At 35.8% G+C, this 19,099-nt stretch overlaps 2 protein-coding genes across 2 annotated transcripts; both read right to left on the bottom strand.

Moving 5' to 3' along the window:
• Positions 1–25: 25 nt before the first annotated feature.
• LOC112568429 lies at positions 26–4,855 on the bottom strand. The gene is made up of 5 exons (XM_025245731.1): positions 4,754–4,855; positions 3,553–3,689; positions 2,943–3,135; positions 1,993–2,238; positions 26–375 (listed from the first exon to the last, which is right to left on the bottom strand). The coding sequence occupies exons 2-5, from the start codon at positions 3,643–3,645 to the stop codon at positions 26–28; spliced, it is 882 nt and encodes a 293-aa protein (XP_025101516.1). The 5' UTR covers positions 3,646–3,689; positions 4,754–4,855.
• A 2,494-nt stretch (positions 4,856–7,349) lies between these two features.
• On the bottom strand, positions 7,350–16,048 carry LOC112569572 (neural cell adhesion molecule 1-like). The gene is made up of 12 exons (XM_025247387.1): positions 16,031–16,048; positions 14,719–14,854; positions 14,149–14,338; positions 12,548–12,793; positions 11,461–11,766; positions 10,592–10,918; positions 9,640–9,798; positions 9,261–9,288; positions 8,871–8,926; positions 8,597–8,707; positions 8,151–8,242; positions 7,350–7,920 (listed from the first exon to the last, which is right to left on the bottom strand). The coding sequence occupies exons 3-11, from the start codon at positions 14,300–14,302 to the stop codon at positions 8,175–8,177; spliced, it is 1,455 nt and encodes a 484-aa protein (XP_025103172.1). The 5' UTR covers positions 14,303–14,338; positions 14,719–14,854; positions 16,031–16,048; the 3' UTR covers positions 7,350–7,920; positions 8,151–8,174.
• Positions 16,049–19,099: the final 3,051 nt, after the last annotated feature.

A 19,099-nucleotide genomic window follows, 5' to 3' on the forward strand; every position in this document is an offset into this window, starting at 1 on the left:
GCACTGTGAAAAATCTCTTTAAAAGCTATGTTAAATCTCTACCTGTGGTATTTTGGGGCAAGGCCTCAAAGAAAAGTGGAACACCTCCGAGCTCATTACTGACCACAGCCTTGTAAAGTCCAGCTGCGTGTGACGTCACTTTGATGACCGTTACTGTGCAGGTGATTTTATAAATCCACTGAGAGCTGGAGCTGCAGTCCACACGAAACACGTCATCGCTGACCGGGGTTTCATAGCTGTTCATATTTGATCCAATAAAATATTTTGTCACATTCACAGGTGTCGGGTAAGCAATTAGATGAAAACTTGTATTTTGGCCTTCCCGAAGAGTGGGAGGTACAAAGCTAGCATCTGCAGAAGCATTTCTGGGCTTACCTAAAAGAACATAATATAAGAACAAATTTCATACAAGTACCCACATACCAAACAATAACAAGGAAAAAAAGTTATTTTTAATGACATTAATATAACTAGTTATCAAATATGAGTACCTTAGCTAACATTTGAGCACATTTAATTGAAGTTTTAATTCAAATGAAACTATAAATCAAATACATGTATGAGCTGTCTAACCTTTCTATTGTTTTCATTTAAAAAATATTTACAATAAACTAAGCATCACAGTCTCTCAAAGCGTTTAAACATGCTCTTAAAGCAGTATTGTTCGGTAAATATTTGCTGTGACATCAGTCCTGGTACTCTTTTTTTTAGAAAAAATATAATAAGATGACCTGTCTGCATGACTCCTTTAAACTTCTTCAGTTTTCAGATCCTGAGTTTGGATTTTGATTTTCATTACGGACTAGGTTGTTGACACAAAGAAGAGACTGACAAAGGGTATCAAGGGTATTGTTGCAAAGGTACATGTGTAACTAAACAGATTCAGTACCTTACTTTAGTACCTTGAAGTCAGATATCTAGAAACAAAGCAGCGTTTGGAGGGAATTTTTAGGGTAAGAGTAAGTAACATATCACAACATTTCTGGTCACTTTCAAATGAAATCATTTTCGCTTGCATTAGAGCTATTACCATTACAGCTCTGACTCTATGGACATCCTAGGGGTTTGAATCTGAAAATTAGCAGCCCTGCAATACCTGGACATAATAAGGGAGAAGAAGTCTAGTTCATATCTACTGCTTATTTACACAGACAAAATGTCGGTTTTAAAGAAACATACGCGTGCGCGTACATACACACAGAAATATTCCAAATATTAAATTTAAGATTAGTTTCTGTCCTCTGTATGAAAGGGAAGAGAAAGTGAGAGAAATAGTGCAAAGAATTACATTTGACAAGTAGTCTGACGGACTGGGATGTGCGCCCCACAAAGTTCTCTGCTTCACACCTGTAGTCACCTGAAGCCTCGCATTGAACAAAGGAATGACTGAGTTCAGCTAGAGTTACGTTTCCCGCCTGCACGCTCTCTAAGACACGATTGGTGACGTCAGTGATGGTCATATTAGGTGTGGGTCTGCCGTCAGACTGACACCACATGGTAACCGTGGTGTTCTCAACCACAGTCACAGTGCTGCCAACGCTGTTATTCATCTTGAAGCTTATATCGGTAGGAGGATCTGAAAAATCTTCTGTACTTTTTAACTGTTAATTTTTTTAAGTACTTTTGATAGAATATTTTGAATAATATTATCGTTATACACAACAATGTAGCAAACGAGCTTTCAATGTTACATGGATTGCATCTTACGTAATCGTATAATTATAATAGTACTTTTCATCATCATCATCATCATCATCATCCATTTACTTATCATATTGTCGATCTGCATATCTTTCAAAATAAATCACTTAATTTTCAGAAGTAATCAATTCTGATCCGCTCGTCATTTTCTTTTTCATATCCATAATAAATTCTACTGGATACAGAAATATATCTTTAATTTTAATGTTGAAAGAGTCAAAGAACAAATAATCAGCGAGGATGTACTGACAGTCCTCCTTTCAATTTAATGTTCAAACATTAATAACTTACAAATGACAGTAAGTGTGTAGGCCAATGACTGCTGGACTGTCTTGTTCCAGGTAAGACTACACACGTAGTTTACTCCGTGCTGTTCTCTCCTCAGGTCCGTTAGTGACAGTTGGCTGGATGCTATGCTGTTCCATTTCAGTAATCCTGGAGGCGATCCTAAATCACTGGCTGTACATTGACAGTTCAGATCATTGCCTTCCTTTATGAACTGAGGACAGTTGTGTGTTATATTAGCGGCTGGTCGACCTGGAACAAGGTAAAGGTAGCTTGACTACTCTTGCTATTACAAAACATGACATTATATGTGAGTGGATTCCCTCCCACTGTGGGATTTTTGGCAACGAAGCCGCAGACACTCTTGCCAAGGAAGGATCCAAAAAAGAGCAGCAAGACAGGTCCACCACCTACAGCGAAGTCAAATCCATCATAAAGGCCAACAGCACAACAAGTGGCTGCAGCAGCACCCACGTTTCAACCGAAACGACCCATACTACCTGCTTACAAGAGCTGAGCAGGTCATTATTTTCAGGCTGAGGACAGGCCACAACCGTCTCAATCACCACCTTTACACCAAGCTCCGAATCGGCAGACAGACCAGTGCCCGTGCAGACAGGCAGTCAGACAACAGCACATCTACTGCAAGAATGTCCTATGCACGAAGAACTCAGGCACCGCATTTGGACTGATGAGACGCCAGTACTGAGGAAGCTACACGGCAGCCTGGAGGACCTGCGGCGCACAGCATCATTTGTGCAGGAGGCAGGCGTGTCCATTTGAGTGAACGACGAAGAAGAAGAAGAAGAATATGTGATTTCGCTCTGCTTAAAAGAAATTAGTCTGCCTCTGCTGGCCTAATCCACTATCAACCGAATTCTTACTTAACATGTATAGGTAACCATTACAAGCGTAAGTGTTATAAAGAAAAGAACAAAATTATTTTAGTGACTAACGTATTTCATTGCTTCCCGTGAACATGGCAGACACGTTGACTTCCCCTGGCATGATGATGACTGTGTAGCTGTATCGTCCCTCACTTGGTAAGTCGGAGGTCATGTTACACGTGCCTGTGTAATAACCAGCCTGTGCATTTGGCTTTAGGTTCATGTTATAAAATCCACTTGTTGTAGGCTTGTTGTCACCTGTCTAAAATAAATTAATCGCAGCCATATACCAAAAGCTCTCTTATCCTAAAGTCTTTCACACATCCACCCCCCCCCTCCCCGTAGAACAGTCAGTCACAAATTTTATATTTTATCTGAACGGACAGAAATTTACAGTCTCGGAACGAAAAACCATTCACAAGTCAAATAGTTAAATGATTTTTTCCTTATTCTTTATATGATTTGCAAAGATCACCGTATGTTTAGAAATACTTTACAATTAGAAGCAAAACGGTTAAAAAATGCTGCAGATGAAATGTATTTTTGAAGTTCAGCGAACAAAATGCTCTCTTCCATCAATCTTTAAAGCTTATAATGCCATGCACAACATTTGTATATTTTCAAAGTCGTTTGTAACATTAATTAATAGGTTTAAGTGAAGATAATTATAACATGATACCTGAGAAGTGCGGTAAAAGTAGCAGCCAGAATTACTAAGAAATTTCGTAGATCTGAGCTTGGGAACATTGCACCAGCCAGTTACCTCCCCCATTTCTCCACTAAACTGAATGTAGCATGTCGAGTTCTCGGCAGGATCTGAAATATTTACGCTTGTTTTTAACAGAAAGAATGAAACACATGACAGGTCAACATTTTCTTAAAATGTCAGAGTATTTTGAAGCTGCTTAACAAGCATAAAAATCAAATGCACAGGGAGAGGAGGTAATCTGCAATATCTAAGGTGAACGCAATGCTTTCCCATGTTTAATATGGTGAAAATCGTGATTGATAGCACAAAGACGAGAAGCAAATTTGTAAAAGGAAAACTAGTCGCGCCGAATTTTATCGTCGCTGCTCTTCATTGTTTTATTACTCTTCTACGGTTATAGGGAGACTAATAAATGTGGTTGACCAAAGAAGCAAAGAGCTGACCTAAGTGCGCTCACTAACGTCCTTCATTCACACTGGGTATGTGAAGCTCTGTAAAAATGTGTGTATCAAAGTAACTTAGTTGTTTTCTGATTTTTTACTTTACAGTTATGTCAACATGTAGTAATCTAACTTACATTTTAAAATATTCATATTGTCCGTGTATTTTTATACAATAGGAATCAGGTAACAGGGTGTAATAATAACTGATTGTTGAACCGATGACTGTATCATCATAATACTGACAGCTTCGTATAGTACCGGTGCCAGAGGTTATGGGACACTGTAAATCTAAGCAGCGATGTTTATTGTTGTCTAGTCTATTAATTTTGTTTGCCAACCACTTTTTTGCCTTTCTTAATTGGCATCGACCACTTTCTAAGTGACTTTGAAGGCCTTCTCCATTGTGACCAACGAAAAAAGGTACAATGACTGGTTTTGCACTTGATAAAGGAGATTCTAAAACGTGTTTGTATGCTCTTGTTCTTAAATGCCTGGCAGCAAGTAAGCATACAAAATTCGCTAGGTGGAATGTGAGGCTAACTTTGTATAAAGTCTGAGTAGAGTATTAAGGTACCAATAAACAGGAAAAGTGGAGTGTTTTGACAACTATTTTTGTAGGTAGTAATGACTGATTCCCTTTGTACCGTAAGATCATATTTTAATAAAAAAAATATTAGTGTTGCCATACTTTGTACTTGTATAACAGTTGTATCGATTCTAATACTTACAGATTAAATCCAGCTGACATGTCTGGTCGTTACATGAAAGATGCTCACCGATGCTACCTACAGCTTTTGCCGCCAGTATAGTTATATCAATACTTCTGCTCAAAGTTCTGCTAACATTAAAATATCCGAAAGCCAAGCCAGTACATGATGGTGGAACTGGTGGGCATGTTATTAAATAAATATGATCATCAAGCATAAAGGTGACTGCTTGTCTATCTGTGAATCCAGAACACGTGAAGGTGTTGTCATCTCTGCCTTCTTTTACCTCCAGGTAGTTCCAGTCATTGCAAAAAGCCAGTGACGCGACTAAAGAGGAAAAACAAAACAAATGTGAACTATGACCATGTGACTTTTATACTTATTATTCCAATTAACCCACAGCAAAGAATAGATGTGATATCTGTATTCTTAATATCTCATAGTCTAAAAGCAAATATATTTTGGGGACTGATTTTAAAATCTGCCCTACAAATACACTGACATTAGTATTTTTATGGCACCATATACCCCGCTGCGGTGAACATGGCATGCCCTCCTGAAAGTTGCATCGAGAAAAAAGAAGACACAAATGTTTGAGTGCGTGCTTATGTCTCCCTTTCTCAGCAAATAACAATGGTGTAAACCATAAAGTTGTAAATCTGATATCTTTAATTTCAGGTCAGCGTCGATACTTGTACCAGCTGTCTTTTATCACTACCAGCCTAGTAACTTATTTTCGCACAATGGCATACACATTTTCCCTTAAAAGGACTCTGACGACCTTGAAGATATTTTGATGGGAAATTAATGTTTGGAATATAATCATTTTTAAATCATAGCTGGTATTCCAACACACAGCTTAGTTGTATTAAAGATTTTTAAACACAAATAAATACATTTTTATACTTAGGTCTTTAAATATAGAAAACAACATATGAATGATTTTGGTTTTTTTAATTACACATTCTGCGACATAACTTCCAAAGAAAACAATGTTTATCAAGGATCGTATGTTTAATATGCGACTGTATATTGGAATTTTGGAAAATTACTGATTGTGTACATATACAAACAGGATTTTCTCCCACTGAAGAAAGTATGTAGATTTTCGGAATGTCTTACTCTTACACCATATTAGTTATGTGTGTATTTAGATAAAGGTCGCCTTATAGTCCTTGATAGATGTATGCACGCTAACTATATTCAGACTAAAAATCAAAGCTAAATGTGAGATAAAAGGTTACGAAAAGTTTCAATCGTTACAAAGACATGTTACAGGTACGTGCTGACTCACATGGTAGTGTGTTAACGAAACGTGTTTACAGAATACTTACCGACAAGCCGTAGTCGACAAGAGAAAAATAACAACCAGAGCAGCTTCCACATGACAATTTTCATCAAAAAATACTCATAAAATAATGTTATGAACGTGAATTGTTTGCAGTTTACTATAATAATTAGTAAACGACCTCGCCTAAACGTCTGTCTTCACTTTTGTGTCTTGTCAATTAAACACAAACTTCCTTTTCACAAGAGAGCTGTGTCCCCGTAATGTCAGTCAACAACGTAGTCTTCATTCTGCACAAGGTCAAGTGTGGCATTTATGAGGTTACAAGGGATCCAGTGCCTGTCGTTGAAGCTGTTAAACAGCTATAAACTTCGCTATTTTTTATTAGGTTTATTTGTGCTGCAATACTGTTATAGATATTGTCTTTATCAGTTCATGTCTTGAGAAAGTCATTTTTCCACAAATTTCAAAACATTTATCTATACGTTTATAAAATAAATATATATTGAATCGGGAAGCTTAAAATTACTCTTATTCTTTTCATGCAGCCCTTGACGCATTATTTTAAAAACAGGGATTATCACGCAGAAGCAATGTTTTTATTCAAAACGTTGATGTTGCTGATGGTTAACAAAAAGATAGTAGGTCATTCGGTCAAATTTGGAGAGCAAAAGTGTGAAGAATAACTTTCTCGATATTAAAATGTGACCTCTTTAAAACTATTTTTTAAGAAGAAAGTAAGCAGACAGGTTTTGCAGATATTCTACTTTTCACAACGCATAGGTTACGCGGACCAATGACTTTGTTAGTTTTTAATAATCTGTAGATATTTTTGCCAGTACATTCAAATATGATACAGAAGGGACCTGAATGTAAACATCATTCACTGCTGGCATGGTGTTTGCCTCTCATCCTTCCCTCAAAGACTTACATCTTCCTATCCACTTATTTTCATATATTATTTCATATATATATGTTGCTATGTTGACTAATAATTTCGTTGATTTAAATATAATGCATATCAGTAGTTCAATAAACTAATTTGGAAACAAAGATGACTTCTTAATAATACATATTTTTGAGCCTTAATGTACGCATTTTTAAAGCCCTGTGCTCTACTGGGGGCTATTAGGAACAAAAAAAAAAAGATTTATGCTTCGTAATGAAGAACATTAGTTAATAGAAGAGTTAATAAAGAAGAGTAACACCATTATCATCGAGAGTTTTTGCTTTGGATGGATAAAAATACCTTATGTAACGGTCTGCTAGTAAAAATGTTTTGCACAGTTCACACACTTGCAGAAAAGACACGTGCTGAGAAATCACAGTTTAATCGAAACTGTTGCATATATATATAATTTTGTTCAAGAGACAAGGTATGTCTAACAAAGTCTGCAGTAACAAACATCAAATACAGACACCCAAATAAAGGAACAAAAACATGGGAATACTTTAAACAAATAATACAATAATACCTGCAATATATCGATAACAATCCATCCAGTTATTAACAACGGTGAATTAAACAAGAAAGAATAAAAAGATAAAGACGAGAAACGGGATAAAGCTGGACGCTATGTATAACACAATTACAATTAAATAAATTCATCTTAACTTAAGTTTAAAAGCATGCAAATGGCCCACATATATATATATATAAATAAAGAGATAGGAAAGAAATAGAGATAAATATTTGATCTTCAGAACACGTAGGAGTATATTTAAGTATTGAAAATTTGAAGAGATTGTTGTCTCCAGAAAAAAAATGGCAATATTACTTCTGAAATACAATCGAAAATTTTACATGTAAGAGATATGTAGGATATTCTTGTAACGGCTCATGATCTGTATACTCCTTTGCAGTTCTTCAAGGAGGTAGAGATGATCGATTGATGAGAACCTTTTGATATAAAGGTATATTTGAACATCATACTGTCTTAAAAAGGCTAATGCAGAAAACTGCTTTATTTATAAACCAAAGAGCACACAATTTAATTTATGTGAATCTTAATCCGATTTACTATTTAAAATAAATGCATAAGAAATACTTTAATTACATTAAGTATGCTTATATAATGTAACCTGATTTCATTTGCTATTTTCTAGAGTGGACTAAATTAAAATACTCACTTTCAGGCTGTGACTTTACCATGACTATGTCAGACTAGCATAAGGTGAGCTCACTCCTACATCTTGAAGGTGTAGGCCATCGTATACATTTCCTTAGACAGCAATAACAAAATCATATAATTTAATTAAAATTTATGAATTGAGCTTTATAAAGTGCAGTTAAAGTAAATGTTCCAAGATCAGATTCACGTACGTTTGTAGCAAAATCAGATAAATAGAAGTGTGAAATTAGCTGTTGGACATGACTATATATATACTCACACACATTGACGTATACATCCCGTTGACAGAAATACAAGATCGTATTATCAACACTTTTTCCGACAGATCGACAATGAACTTATCATCTTTTCTACAACAACATAAAACGCGGCATAAAATGTCTGCATTAACATAATTAAAAATTCTAGAATACACACATTAATTAAAAATTGTAATGCCTTTACCTGTCTTGTTTGAGGCTTTCCTTGATGACAAATGACTTCCTTGAACGTTAGTGTATCCAGCAGTCTGCCCAGTATCACTTTTACCGATAACTTCATAAGAACTCTTGTTTTCTGCATGAAAACAGCTTTTAGTACATACTCATTATTTATATTTGACAATTTTAGCAATATTGTTCGACTGCTAGAGCAGTGCTGAATATGAAAGTCCAAATCATAATACAAAAAGGAACTTATTGAAAAGCTTAGAAGAATAGTTAACAAGTAATATACTTACCCCGTTCTGAAGCTAATGAGGGCTCATTTACTTTATCTAACGAAAGATCTTGTCGCCTAGAAAACATGAAATCCTCTGTCAGATACTACTTCAAGTGATGTATAAGCAAACTTCTCCCCCCTCTCTCTCTTTCTGTTGCTCTCTCACACACAAATACACAATAAAATAAAAATATTTTCCCCTAATCGAAGAGATAACATTTTTTTAAATGCTTTAAGTTCTCTCACATGGTGTGAAGAAGTTTAGGTTTATAGTGTTCTGGTCTTCAGGAGAGAACGAGCTCGTTAACAGTTAAAAACTACGATGAGTAAAGGCACCCCAAACATACTACAAATAAAATATAAACAAGAAAACTTTCACTGCGAAAATGCTACATAGGGTACTACTTACGAATTGTAGCCTGTGTTTTCTCGTCTACCTGAAAAGTTGACAGCTACTGAAATAATGTTAGGTATATAGATATATTATTTATACACATAATAAACGCTTACTCAATAGAAGGATATTTATTATTTTTGATATAGTTCATAGCGCCCGAATGTTCAAATATATATATATATAAAAGGCTGCGTGACAAAAAGACTTAAAATTAATACAGGTATAGCGTGTAAAGAACAATAATTTCTGCCATATTTTGTCTAACGTCAATCGGGAAAGAAATTCCATTCAGCGCTGATTGTCAACATATTTTTAATTTGTTTATTTTACTTAACCTTTCAGTATATCAGCTTGTTTATACACTCTAACATTAAGTAAACAATTTGAGCACCTTTAGGTTTCTGCTGTCTTCGTCGCCAGCAACAGACAAGAACCACGCCGACGGCTTCAGCTGCAGCGATTCCCAGGCCAATTCCAAGACCGATTCCAAGACCAGTTCCTAGACCTCGACTGAACTCGGATGATGTTACATCGTCGCTGTTCTTATTCCCTTAACAAAACAAATTTAGCAAAAGTTACTTTTTATTAAACAGCTTGGTACGCCTGACTGTTAGTCTGGTAAAAATTAATACTTTTTTTAGTCAGACTTTAAATTAGACATACGCTTTGATAGCTCTGTAACGTATTTATTTACCATGATGTAAGTAATATTTCTAAAAATTTTAATTTTTCCCTTTTGTCAGTATGAGATTTGTTAGATTCTCTCTTGCTCACTGCGTTACCGATCGGTGTGTGCGCGCGAGTGTGTGTGTGTAATCTGGCGCACGGTCTACACGCGCATGTATTCGCGCACGAACTTTCACACTAAAGTCCTCGCGCATTCAAGGGCTTACACTGTCACTGGTACGATGAATAAAGGATGGGCTATGAGAAGTTTTAAAAATATATAAGAAACACAATCTGTAATTTTTTCCGTTACGAACAGTGCACACAAACAATACAACTATCGTATCAGTTATATCAGATACAGACTATGTGTCTCGTTGGGTCTTTATTTCATGTCTCATCTATCCCGGTTAATACTTTCTTTTAAAAAAATAAACTCTACAAACCACATCATAGAAACCATCAGGGGAAAAAAAAGCAATTTAGACGTATGAATATGATTGTGATAATAGTGTGAATAAAGAAGACAGAAAATTATGCCGAAATCCACCGTTGAGAAATGCTACCAAACTAAATTTAAAATGGGCTGGGTATTTAAAATAAATGGCCCATACCTCGTTGAAAGGAGAAGGCAATATCAGAAGACAGTTTGGTATAAATATATCTTTAAAACTAACCTGTAGTATTTTGCGGCAGGGCCTCGAAGATAAGTGCGACACTTCCGAGGTTGTTGCTGACAACGGCTTTGTAAAGTCCAGCTGTGTTCACCGTTATTTTGATGACCGTTACTGTACAGGTGACTTTATAGAGTAGCTGAGGGTTGTGAGAGCAGAATACACGGAATACGTCATCGCTGGCCGGTGTTTCACTGTTGCAGTTATTTGATCCAATGAAATATTTGGTCACAATCACAGAGTTTGGGTAAGCAATCAGTTCTAAACTCAATGTTTTGCCTTCTACAATAGTCGGAGGTGTAGGGCTGGACACGGTGCTTCTAGGCTTACCTATAATTAAAGAAAAAAGAAAAAAAGACGCAAATAGCCTGGTATCACTTAAGAAACGATATAAATGAATGAAAAAATGCGCGTTTATTTATAAGTATTATAACTAATAAATGAGTACACATAATGATGTTTTAAATAAAATTAAATAACACAACAATCATATTATGTATAGTCATTCATGTCAAACCTTTCAATTATTTTTAATCCAAAAAATGTCGTAACATCTTCATCACATTTGTATTATTGTATTACTCTTACTCTCTGATGACTCTAAGAATGTTTAATTGCCAGATGGTGATTTCGGCCATTGATCACCGTTGCAATGAAATGTGTCTGAAGCAGAGAGGTTTGCAGTGACAAGCCTACCACCCGCTCCACGCCTGTTCAACTGAGCGATCCCGTGGTATCGAGGTGCATCTCAGCAGTCTGTTTTTTAAAATCTTTTTAAAATGCTTTTAAAAATTAATACTGCTATCAAGAAGTTCAAGGAACGAAACTTTCATATCTCTCGTTATAAATGTGGAGGAAAGAAATGTACTTACACATGACAAATAATTTGACAGCCTGGTATCTACTGCCTATGGTGTTATCAGCAGAACACCTGTATTCACCGGTGTCCTCACACTCAGCCACCTTGTCATATCGTGTTTGTACTGTTGGATCAGCTAGAGTCACGTTACCTCCAGGCTGACTGTGTACCACACGGTTACCGTTGGTGACGTCAGTGATGGTCATGTTAGGTGTGGGTCTGCCGTCAGACTGACACAACATGGTCACTGGGCTTTTCTCCTCCACAATCACGTTCTCGCTGGCGTTGTTTACCTTGAAGCTAATTTGAGAGGGAGAATCTGTAGACATGTTAACACAACCCATTATTTGATGACTTTTGTGATACAAATGTGACTAAACATCTTTATGACACAGTCAGCAAGTAGAAAAGCGTAGTTAAGTGAAAGCGCCATCCAAGCAAAAAAAGTCGTTCAGCTAAATTTATTTCCAGAAAATGCACACTACTAGCATGCTCAGCCAATTATCATAACCTTCTAAATATTTGTAAAGAACTTATGAAGTAAAAGCTTAAAAACAATGAGAAGTGTGCAGGTCACAAACTGAACGATTGTCTTGTTCCACGTCACACTGCACACGCTGTCCCGTCTTTACCCCTGATCTTCATCATCATCGTCATCATCGTCGTCTTCATCATCATCGTTGTTATTATTATTATTATTATTATTATTATTATTATTATTATTATTATTATTATTATTATTATTATTATTATTATTATTATTATTATTATTAATATTATTATTATTATTATTATTATTATTATTATTATTATTATTATTATTACCATTCCCTTCACCATCATCAGCAGCCAGTCATTTTCCTGATGTCTTTGAAGTTTAAAGTTTATTAAACTTTGACGTAATGGCGAAGCCGTTGTTTAAGGGTATGTGATCTGTAAACTATTTTCTCTCTTGGCTTTGAACTTCAAAACCCGAACACTAGATGTCATCTTTAATAGACTCTATTAAAAATGTTGGACAACTAGTCATCAATGGTAATTTTATTTATGCTGATATTTAAACTTGTTTCGAATATGTGTTTAAAATGTTAGCAGCTTACAAGTGACGATAAGTGTGTAGGTAAGTGACTGCTGGACTGTCCTGTTCCACATCAGACTACACACGTAGTTGTCGCCATGCTGCTCTCTCTTCAGGCCCGTTAGTGACAGTTGGCTGGAGCGTTTGATGTTCCATTGCAGTCTTCCCTGAGGTGAGCCTAACTCACTGACGGAACATTGACAGGTGAGGTCAGTACCTTCTGTCATGTACTTGGAACAGTTGTGTGTTAGACTACCGCTTGGCCGGCCTGAAAGACACAAAGGATGGTTTGAATAATATTGTTTAATCACCTGAACGTATTTATAAATTTTCCGAAAATAAGCCCTTATGCGCTGTGGATATATATCTCTGTGTGTTTGTGTGTGTGTGTGTGTGTGTGTGTGTGATATTGATAAATTACTTATACGATACATAATTATGAAAACGTCAATTGATTAACAAACAACAGCAGGGTGTACACAAAAATAATACACAAAAATCCTCAGAAGTTTAAAATGAACAAAGCAATAAGAACCAGTGGATAAATTGTTTTTCTTTTTACGTTAAAAAAGTAGTTATTCCCCTGTTCATCATCATTTATATCTCATTGTTTCACACGTTAGTAACCCCTCCCCCTCTTTTTTCCGCCCAGCAAAGCCATTTGGTATAGCGTGAACCTTTTCTGAACGAACACGGCTACTTGTCCTGTAAACCTCATATCCATGCCATGTGACTTTATTTGGGCAATCATCATAATTCTGTTAAGACAGCATTGCGACATCACTTCACTAAAGGTTGCTCAGCTTTTTTTTTGCACAGGTACCTGTACGATTTTCAAATTCTTAGGGGGCTGTACGAGTTACATTCGTTGAAACGACTGTTTACAAACCCCAGGAGCATCTTTGGACCACAAATGTCTAACTGAAATAAATTTGTATTGCTAGTAATACACACATTGCTTGTATAAGACCAAACGAAGTACCTATTCCTGCTAAAAATGTCCTGCGTGGATTACTACATGATTGATTATTATTGATTATTGATTCAGTACAAAGCGGAGCGTCTAATGGGTAATTACAGCTAGGATTGGAGGTCTCTACGAAGCTACACTATCTTTCAAATTTACAAGAAACGGATGTTTTTGTAAAAAAGGGCAGAGCCCAACTTTTGAATTAGTGTCATTATTCGAACAATTCTAACTACTACTACTACTACGAGGATAATGAAGTATTTATCGTGATTACCTGCCGTTACAAGCCTTTAATTGTAAAATGCTCCGACGTCATTATAATAATGGGCTAAAACTTAATAATTAAAAACTAGTAAAAACGGACAAAGGAAAAAAAAAGTTCTTGAAGGTTAAGTCTGTGGTAAGGGAGAAACAGAGAGGGTCTGGGCCAGAAACTAATTAGGAGATAGACCCGTGCTGCAAGGTTAGTGTGGTACGTTTAGTATTTGTTCATGGTTAGTACTGATGGTAATTGAAGGATTTTTAACTTGTTTGAACTTGTTTAGGGTATCATTACAAGCGTCAAAATTCTCTTCCTGCATACGAACGGATAAAGGTTATTAGAATTCGAACAACGCCATACATGAAAAGAAATTATTTTGATAATCACTCACGTATTTCATTGCTTCCAGTGAATGTGGGGGAAATGTTGACCTGCCCTGGCATGATGATGACTGTGTAGGTGTATCGTCCTTCACTAGGCAGGTAAGAGGTCATGTTGCACGTGCCTGTGTAATAACCAGTCTGTGTACTTGGCTGTAGATTCATTTTATAAAAACCCACTTCTGCAGTCGTTCCAGCAGTCTTAAACAAACAGAAAAGCAGCTAATTAAAATTTTATCGAAAATAATGCCTTCAACTTCTAAATCATACTATTAGCTAACAGATGAGTATTTGATTTGCCTTTTAGATGGCATGGTTCGTTGGTATTCATAAAATTTTGTGTTACCAAGATGGCATGCAAATTTCGAACTGTTTCGAGACAATAATATTCTTCTAAATATAACACACATATATCAACGTAGTTTGAGAAATGCGTTTGCAAGAGAAAGGAATCTAGTTACTAAAAAACTTAAGTGTAAATCGCTTAACTGATGGAATGTTTTCATCCAGCAGTCCTTTGCTTTTAAAATGCATTATACAATGTAATTATATGTTTAAACTAGATTTTTATAACATGATACCTGAGAAGTCTGATGAAAATAACAACCGGACTTATCCAGAAATCTTGTAGATTTGAGCTTGGGGACACTGCACCAGCCTGTCACCGTCCATGTCTCTTCACTAAACTCAATGTGGCAGTGGAGTTCTCGGCAGGATCTGAAATATTACATATCCACATAGTGGTTAATTGTTAGGACAAGAAAAAACAGACACGATTCTTTAGTCTTACCATTTGAATCCCCTACAGAAATGAGAAAATATTTAATACATCTTTCTATTTATCAAACAGCGCAAACATTAAATAACATTAAGTGTTTTAAGTGACGGAAGCTTTGTGGTCTTTTCCGTACGAGTGGTGTGTTTACAACCGTAAACATTGGACTAACGTCCGTTTTGTGGTGCGTTTACTGAAACACTGTAATCTTGTCTGTATGATAAACCTGTTTTGAAACCTCTTCTGTCTGCTCTGTGATTATTTCTTATAAGAGAAATACATTTGCTTTCCACTGTCCATACTACTAACTATATTACGGGTGTGTAGGGCAACACAGTGATTATTAATGTACCACCGATGAGAATATGTAGCATGAAAACTAGTTGAAATGTTTATTATCATTGTTAAACTCTATTTTCAGAGAAAACTTATTGCGGCAAACACCGATAAGGTAAATAACCTGCCGATGTGAACTCTCTAACTCGTTTCCCTTACTTTAATTAAACTTTCTGAAAAATTCCTTTTCAACAAAGAAGCTCAGTTTTTTATTACATAATATACATTTAAGCCAACGCATACCTTAATTTTTCATTGTAACTGTTCATAATTATAATTTATGGTTTAAAGATTTCTCGTGCAGCTTCTCTAACGTATCATATGAGTTAGTTATTATTTCTATTAATTTTATCAATAATGCTAAAGAATGTCAATGATAGAAAGTGTAGCTGTTACTGGTGTAATAGTCGTATCAACTTAAATACTTACAGATTATGTCTATTTGACACGTTTTAGCTTCAGTGTTCGTCCAGCATGTAATATTCTCCGCATAGTTTTGGTTGCAGATTATTAAACCGATTAACCAAACTACGACCGATATTCTCCCTCTATCCCGTTTCACTCACTTTCTTTTACATTTATGAAGTTCATTTACGATACAAATCCAATTAAATTTTCTTGCAATTGTTTTATCCACTTTGGAAGAAAAAATTCTTATGAGATGCTTCTATAACAAATTAAAGGAGTAGATAATGACTCTGACACTTTTAACTATATAATCCATTATAACTTTTAGAAATTATACTTTTACAGGTGTATAGTCGTATCAACTTTAATATTACAGATTATGTCCAGTTGGCACAGTTGCTCAGTGTTTGTCTTACATGTAATATTTTCCGAAAGATACTTAATCAGGAGATTCTTGTCGCTGATTTACAAGTAATGTTAAAGTATTCGTTCGAAGTCTGCTAATGTTGAATATATCCGTAAGCAAATGGTCGTGACATGATGGTGGAACTGGCGGACATTTTTTCACACATGTGTTAAGCACCAGCTGACTTCTTGCTGATCTGTGAGTCCAGTGCAGTGAAGTGTTGGTCATCTCTTCCTTCCTTTATTTCCAAATACTTCAGACAGACACAATTCAGAGTACGTGGATAAAGAAAACCAAAATAAAAAGTCAAATGTCGCACTAATTTTTGATTCTAGTGTTCCAATGCGTTTTGAAGGCAAATTGTACACCTGTAAGCATGTTAACATATAATGTTAACTATATATCTAATATAAGCATGTTAACTATAGATATATATGTATGGTTAGTCATGCCCCTTTGGAAAGAGAATATGCCTGATGACCGTATATACTTCGGTTTATATTTTATGGAGATGTTCATTTGTCTATAGACTTCTATTAAGCATACTGTATTGTATTGTATAATGTTTGTATCTCCCTCATGTTATAATGACCATGTGTTATTGACATGAAAAGGGTCATGCCATGTTATGATGTTGAATTGTGGCTTGATGAATTGTTAAGCTGTAGTTACTGACCAAGAGAAAATGTAGAACTAAAGGGTGTTAGTGTGCAAAGATGTGGAGCTGCATGAGTGTAAAAGGCAGAGATAGAATGATGGGTTAAGGTTGATTTAGAGGCTGTGATGGTAGAAAGATTGGGTAAAGGTATTATAGGGGTGTGGAAGTGGTTTTGCAGCCTTAAAATCTTTTCCTATATGCCTTTACGCTATAATTATATGTATATGTGAGTGTGTGATAATACAGGGCAATCATGAATGAAAATTGCATAGATTTTGATATATAGCCATATGTGAGTAGGTTCTCGCAACTTTGCTGAAGCTAATGTGCTTAAAGTAACAAAAGATATTTTTCTATGTCTCCAGATCTTTATTTTATTTTTAGGTATGTATTATGTTAGCACTATAGATCTTTTCTGATAGACAGCTATATAATTCCATGTTCTGTCTCATACACATGTTGCAGTACATTGTTAGTCATTGTAATGTAACCATTCCAATGGCCTAAGCAATGAAATATTCAATTCCAAACAGTGCTATAAATAATGATCCAGGAGATAAATGGAGGATGTGACAGGAGACTAACGAGCTCTGGGAAGGCTCTTTGAAAAAAAAGCAATTTTTCTGGCAGAATGAAACACACGCCCTCTTGTCTATTCTCAAAAGAAGTCAGATTAAATAAATGTGATTAAAGACATGATTCTTAATATACTGCTGCTCCAAATATATCACGTACTTACTAGTAAAATAGGATTAAATTATAAAGAAAAAATAAGTTAATTATGCTAGTTGTCTAGATGTGCAAACAAAGCATGTTCACATTTTTCTGTTTCTTTGTAGCAGTTATGCCCTCTGTATTTTTACTCAAAGAAACAAGATATATAAAGAGAGGAAAAGAAGAAATGTGACCACTTATTAGAATTGCCAAGGGAAGGTACTATGTAAAAGGATTCGTCAAACACGCATTGTCTCCCTTTGACCATGGCATTTAGTTGTGATTTAAAAAAAAATTATATCGTTATTTCAAATTAACTTTCTCTTGCACGCCATATAGGAAACTTTTCGAGTTATTTAAGAGTGGCTCACAATTTCTGACACAGATCTCCCAAAATATATAGATAAAGATTAGGAAAGTATTTGCGAACAGATTCGATCGTAGTTAACGAGAGTAACTTATCGAGTAACGAGACGTACGACCTACTTACCGACAGATCGCCGTGGACAGAAAAATAACAGCCAGAACAGCTTCCACATGTTTCCACTTCATAAAGAATGCACATTTAAGCGATTTCTAAACTCCTGGGCTGTTTGAGAAGTAATATTTGACTAAATACAAACACATGTATGAACCTGTCTCCTGCACTCTTGTGTCTGGGCAGGTTGAGTACATTGAGTACATACTTCCTTCTCAAAGTGGATCAGCGCAAGTTGACCTTCCTTGTTCTCAAGTTCATGTGAGATATTTTTGCGGGAATCACATTTATTGCATGTGATTATTCCATAAACGTAGCAGCCGTCCGATGCTCTGGTACTCACCATTCACCGTCTCGTATCTGTAGTTGTTCTCATATCAAATGGTATCAGCTGACGATATAGCAGATATTAAAACTTTAATAATATCATTAAGATAAGCGTTCAAACCAGTAATGGTACCACTGACTATGTTGAATTTATTCAAAGTGAAGAAGTCAGATATATAGTCGTCCCCATCTTGAATAGTGCTGGTTACCTTCATAGCAGTAGTTTAAACAAGAGAGAGAGAGACAAAAAAAAAAAAAAAGAAGTTCCTATCTTCAGTTGTACCACCTGTCTACATAACAGCTTTTTAAAAGAAAAAGAAAGGACAGGAATTTAAGCAACTTATTTCTCACTGAAGTCTTCTGTTGTCCACGTTTAAGAAGTATGCTGGTGTGCGTATGAAGAGAGAGATAAAGAGAATGAGTGTGTGTGTTTATCCATTATTTCTGACTCTCAGTCTATTAATTGCAGTCCGTAGGCAGAGACTGATAATGTTAAGCGTGGAGAGCCTCACCAAGTGGAGGGTATCCCGCTATACAAGCATCCCGTTAATTATTATCGATGGTACCAGCTGTCTTTACAGCAATAGATCAACGTGCCACTCTATAACAAAATCTTATTAATATCGCTTTAAAATATCAACGACCTTTTCCGACGGCGGCTGATGGAAAATGTTGCAATAAAACCTTTGATAGTTTGAAAAGTCGATGGCAGTTATGAAATTTTATCTGATACCAACAAAATTCGTTATTACTTGAGTCATCGCGTGTCCCGAGTCTAGGATGGAAGGACCGGTCTGTATGTTGAGAACATGTGCACATTAAATGTTTTTACACATGCTGCATACGGCTTACACTGTAAT

Source organism: Pomacea canaliculata, linkage group LG7, assembly GCF_003073045.1.
Source record: "Pomacea canaliculata isolate SZHN2017 linkage group LG7, ASM307304v1, whole genome shotgun sequence".
Classification (NCBI taxonomy): domain Eukaryota; kingdom Metazoa; phylum Mollusca; class Gastropoda; order Architaenioglossa; family Ampullariidae; genus Pomacea; species Pomacea canaliculata.

Bases quoted from the DNA above. Each gene is read 5' to 3' on its own strand.
- LOC112569572 (XM_025247387.1), bottom strand. From the start codon at position 14,302: ATGAATCTACAGCCAAGTACACAGACTGGTTATTACACAGGCACGTGC. The intron at 10,919-11,460 runs GTAAGTACATTT...CTTTAATTATAG, and splicing joins TGTCAAATTATTTGTCATGT to GTAAGCCTAGAAGCACCGTG. The intron at 8,927-9,260 runs GTAAGTAGTACC...CATGTTTTCTAG, and splicing joins GAAAACACAGGCTACAATTC to GCGACAAGATCTTTCGTTAG.
- LOC112568429 (XM_025245731.1), bottom strand. From the start codon at position 3,645: ATGGGGGAGGTAACTGGCTGGTGCAATGTTCCCAAGCTCAGATCTACG. The intron at 3,136-3,552 runs GTATCATGTTAT...AATTTATTTTAG, and splicing joins ACTTTTACCGCACTTCTCAG to ACAGGTGACAACAAGCCTAC. The intron at 376-1,992 runs GTAAGTTATTAA...ATGTTCTTTTAG, and splicing joins CTACACACTTACTGTCATTT to GTAAGCCCAGAAATGCTTCT.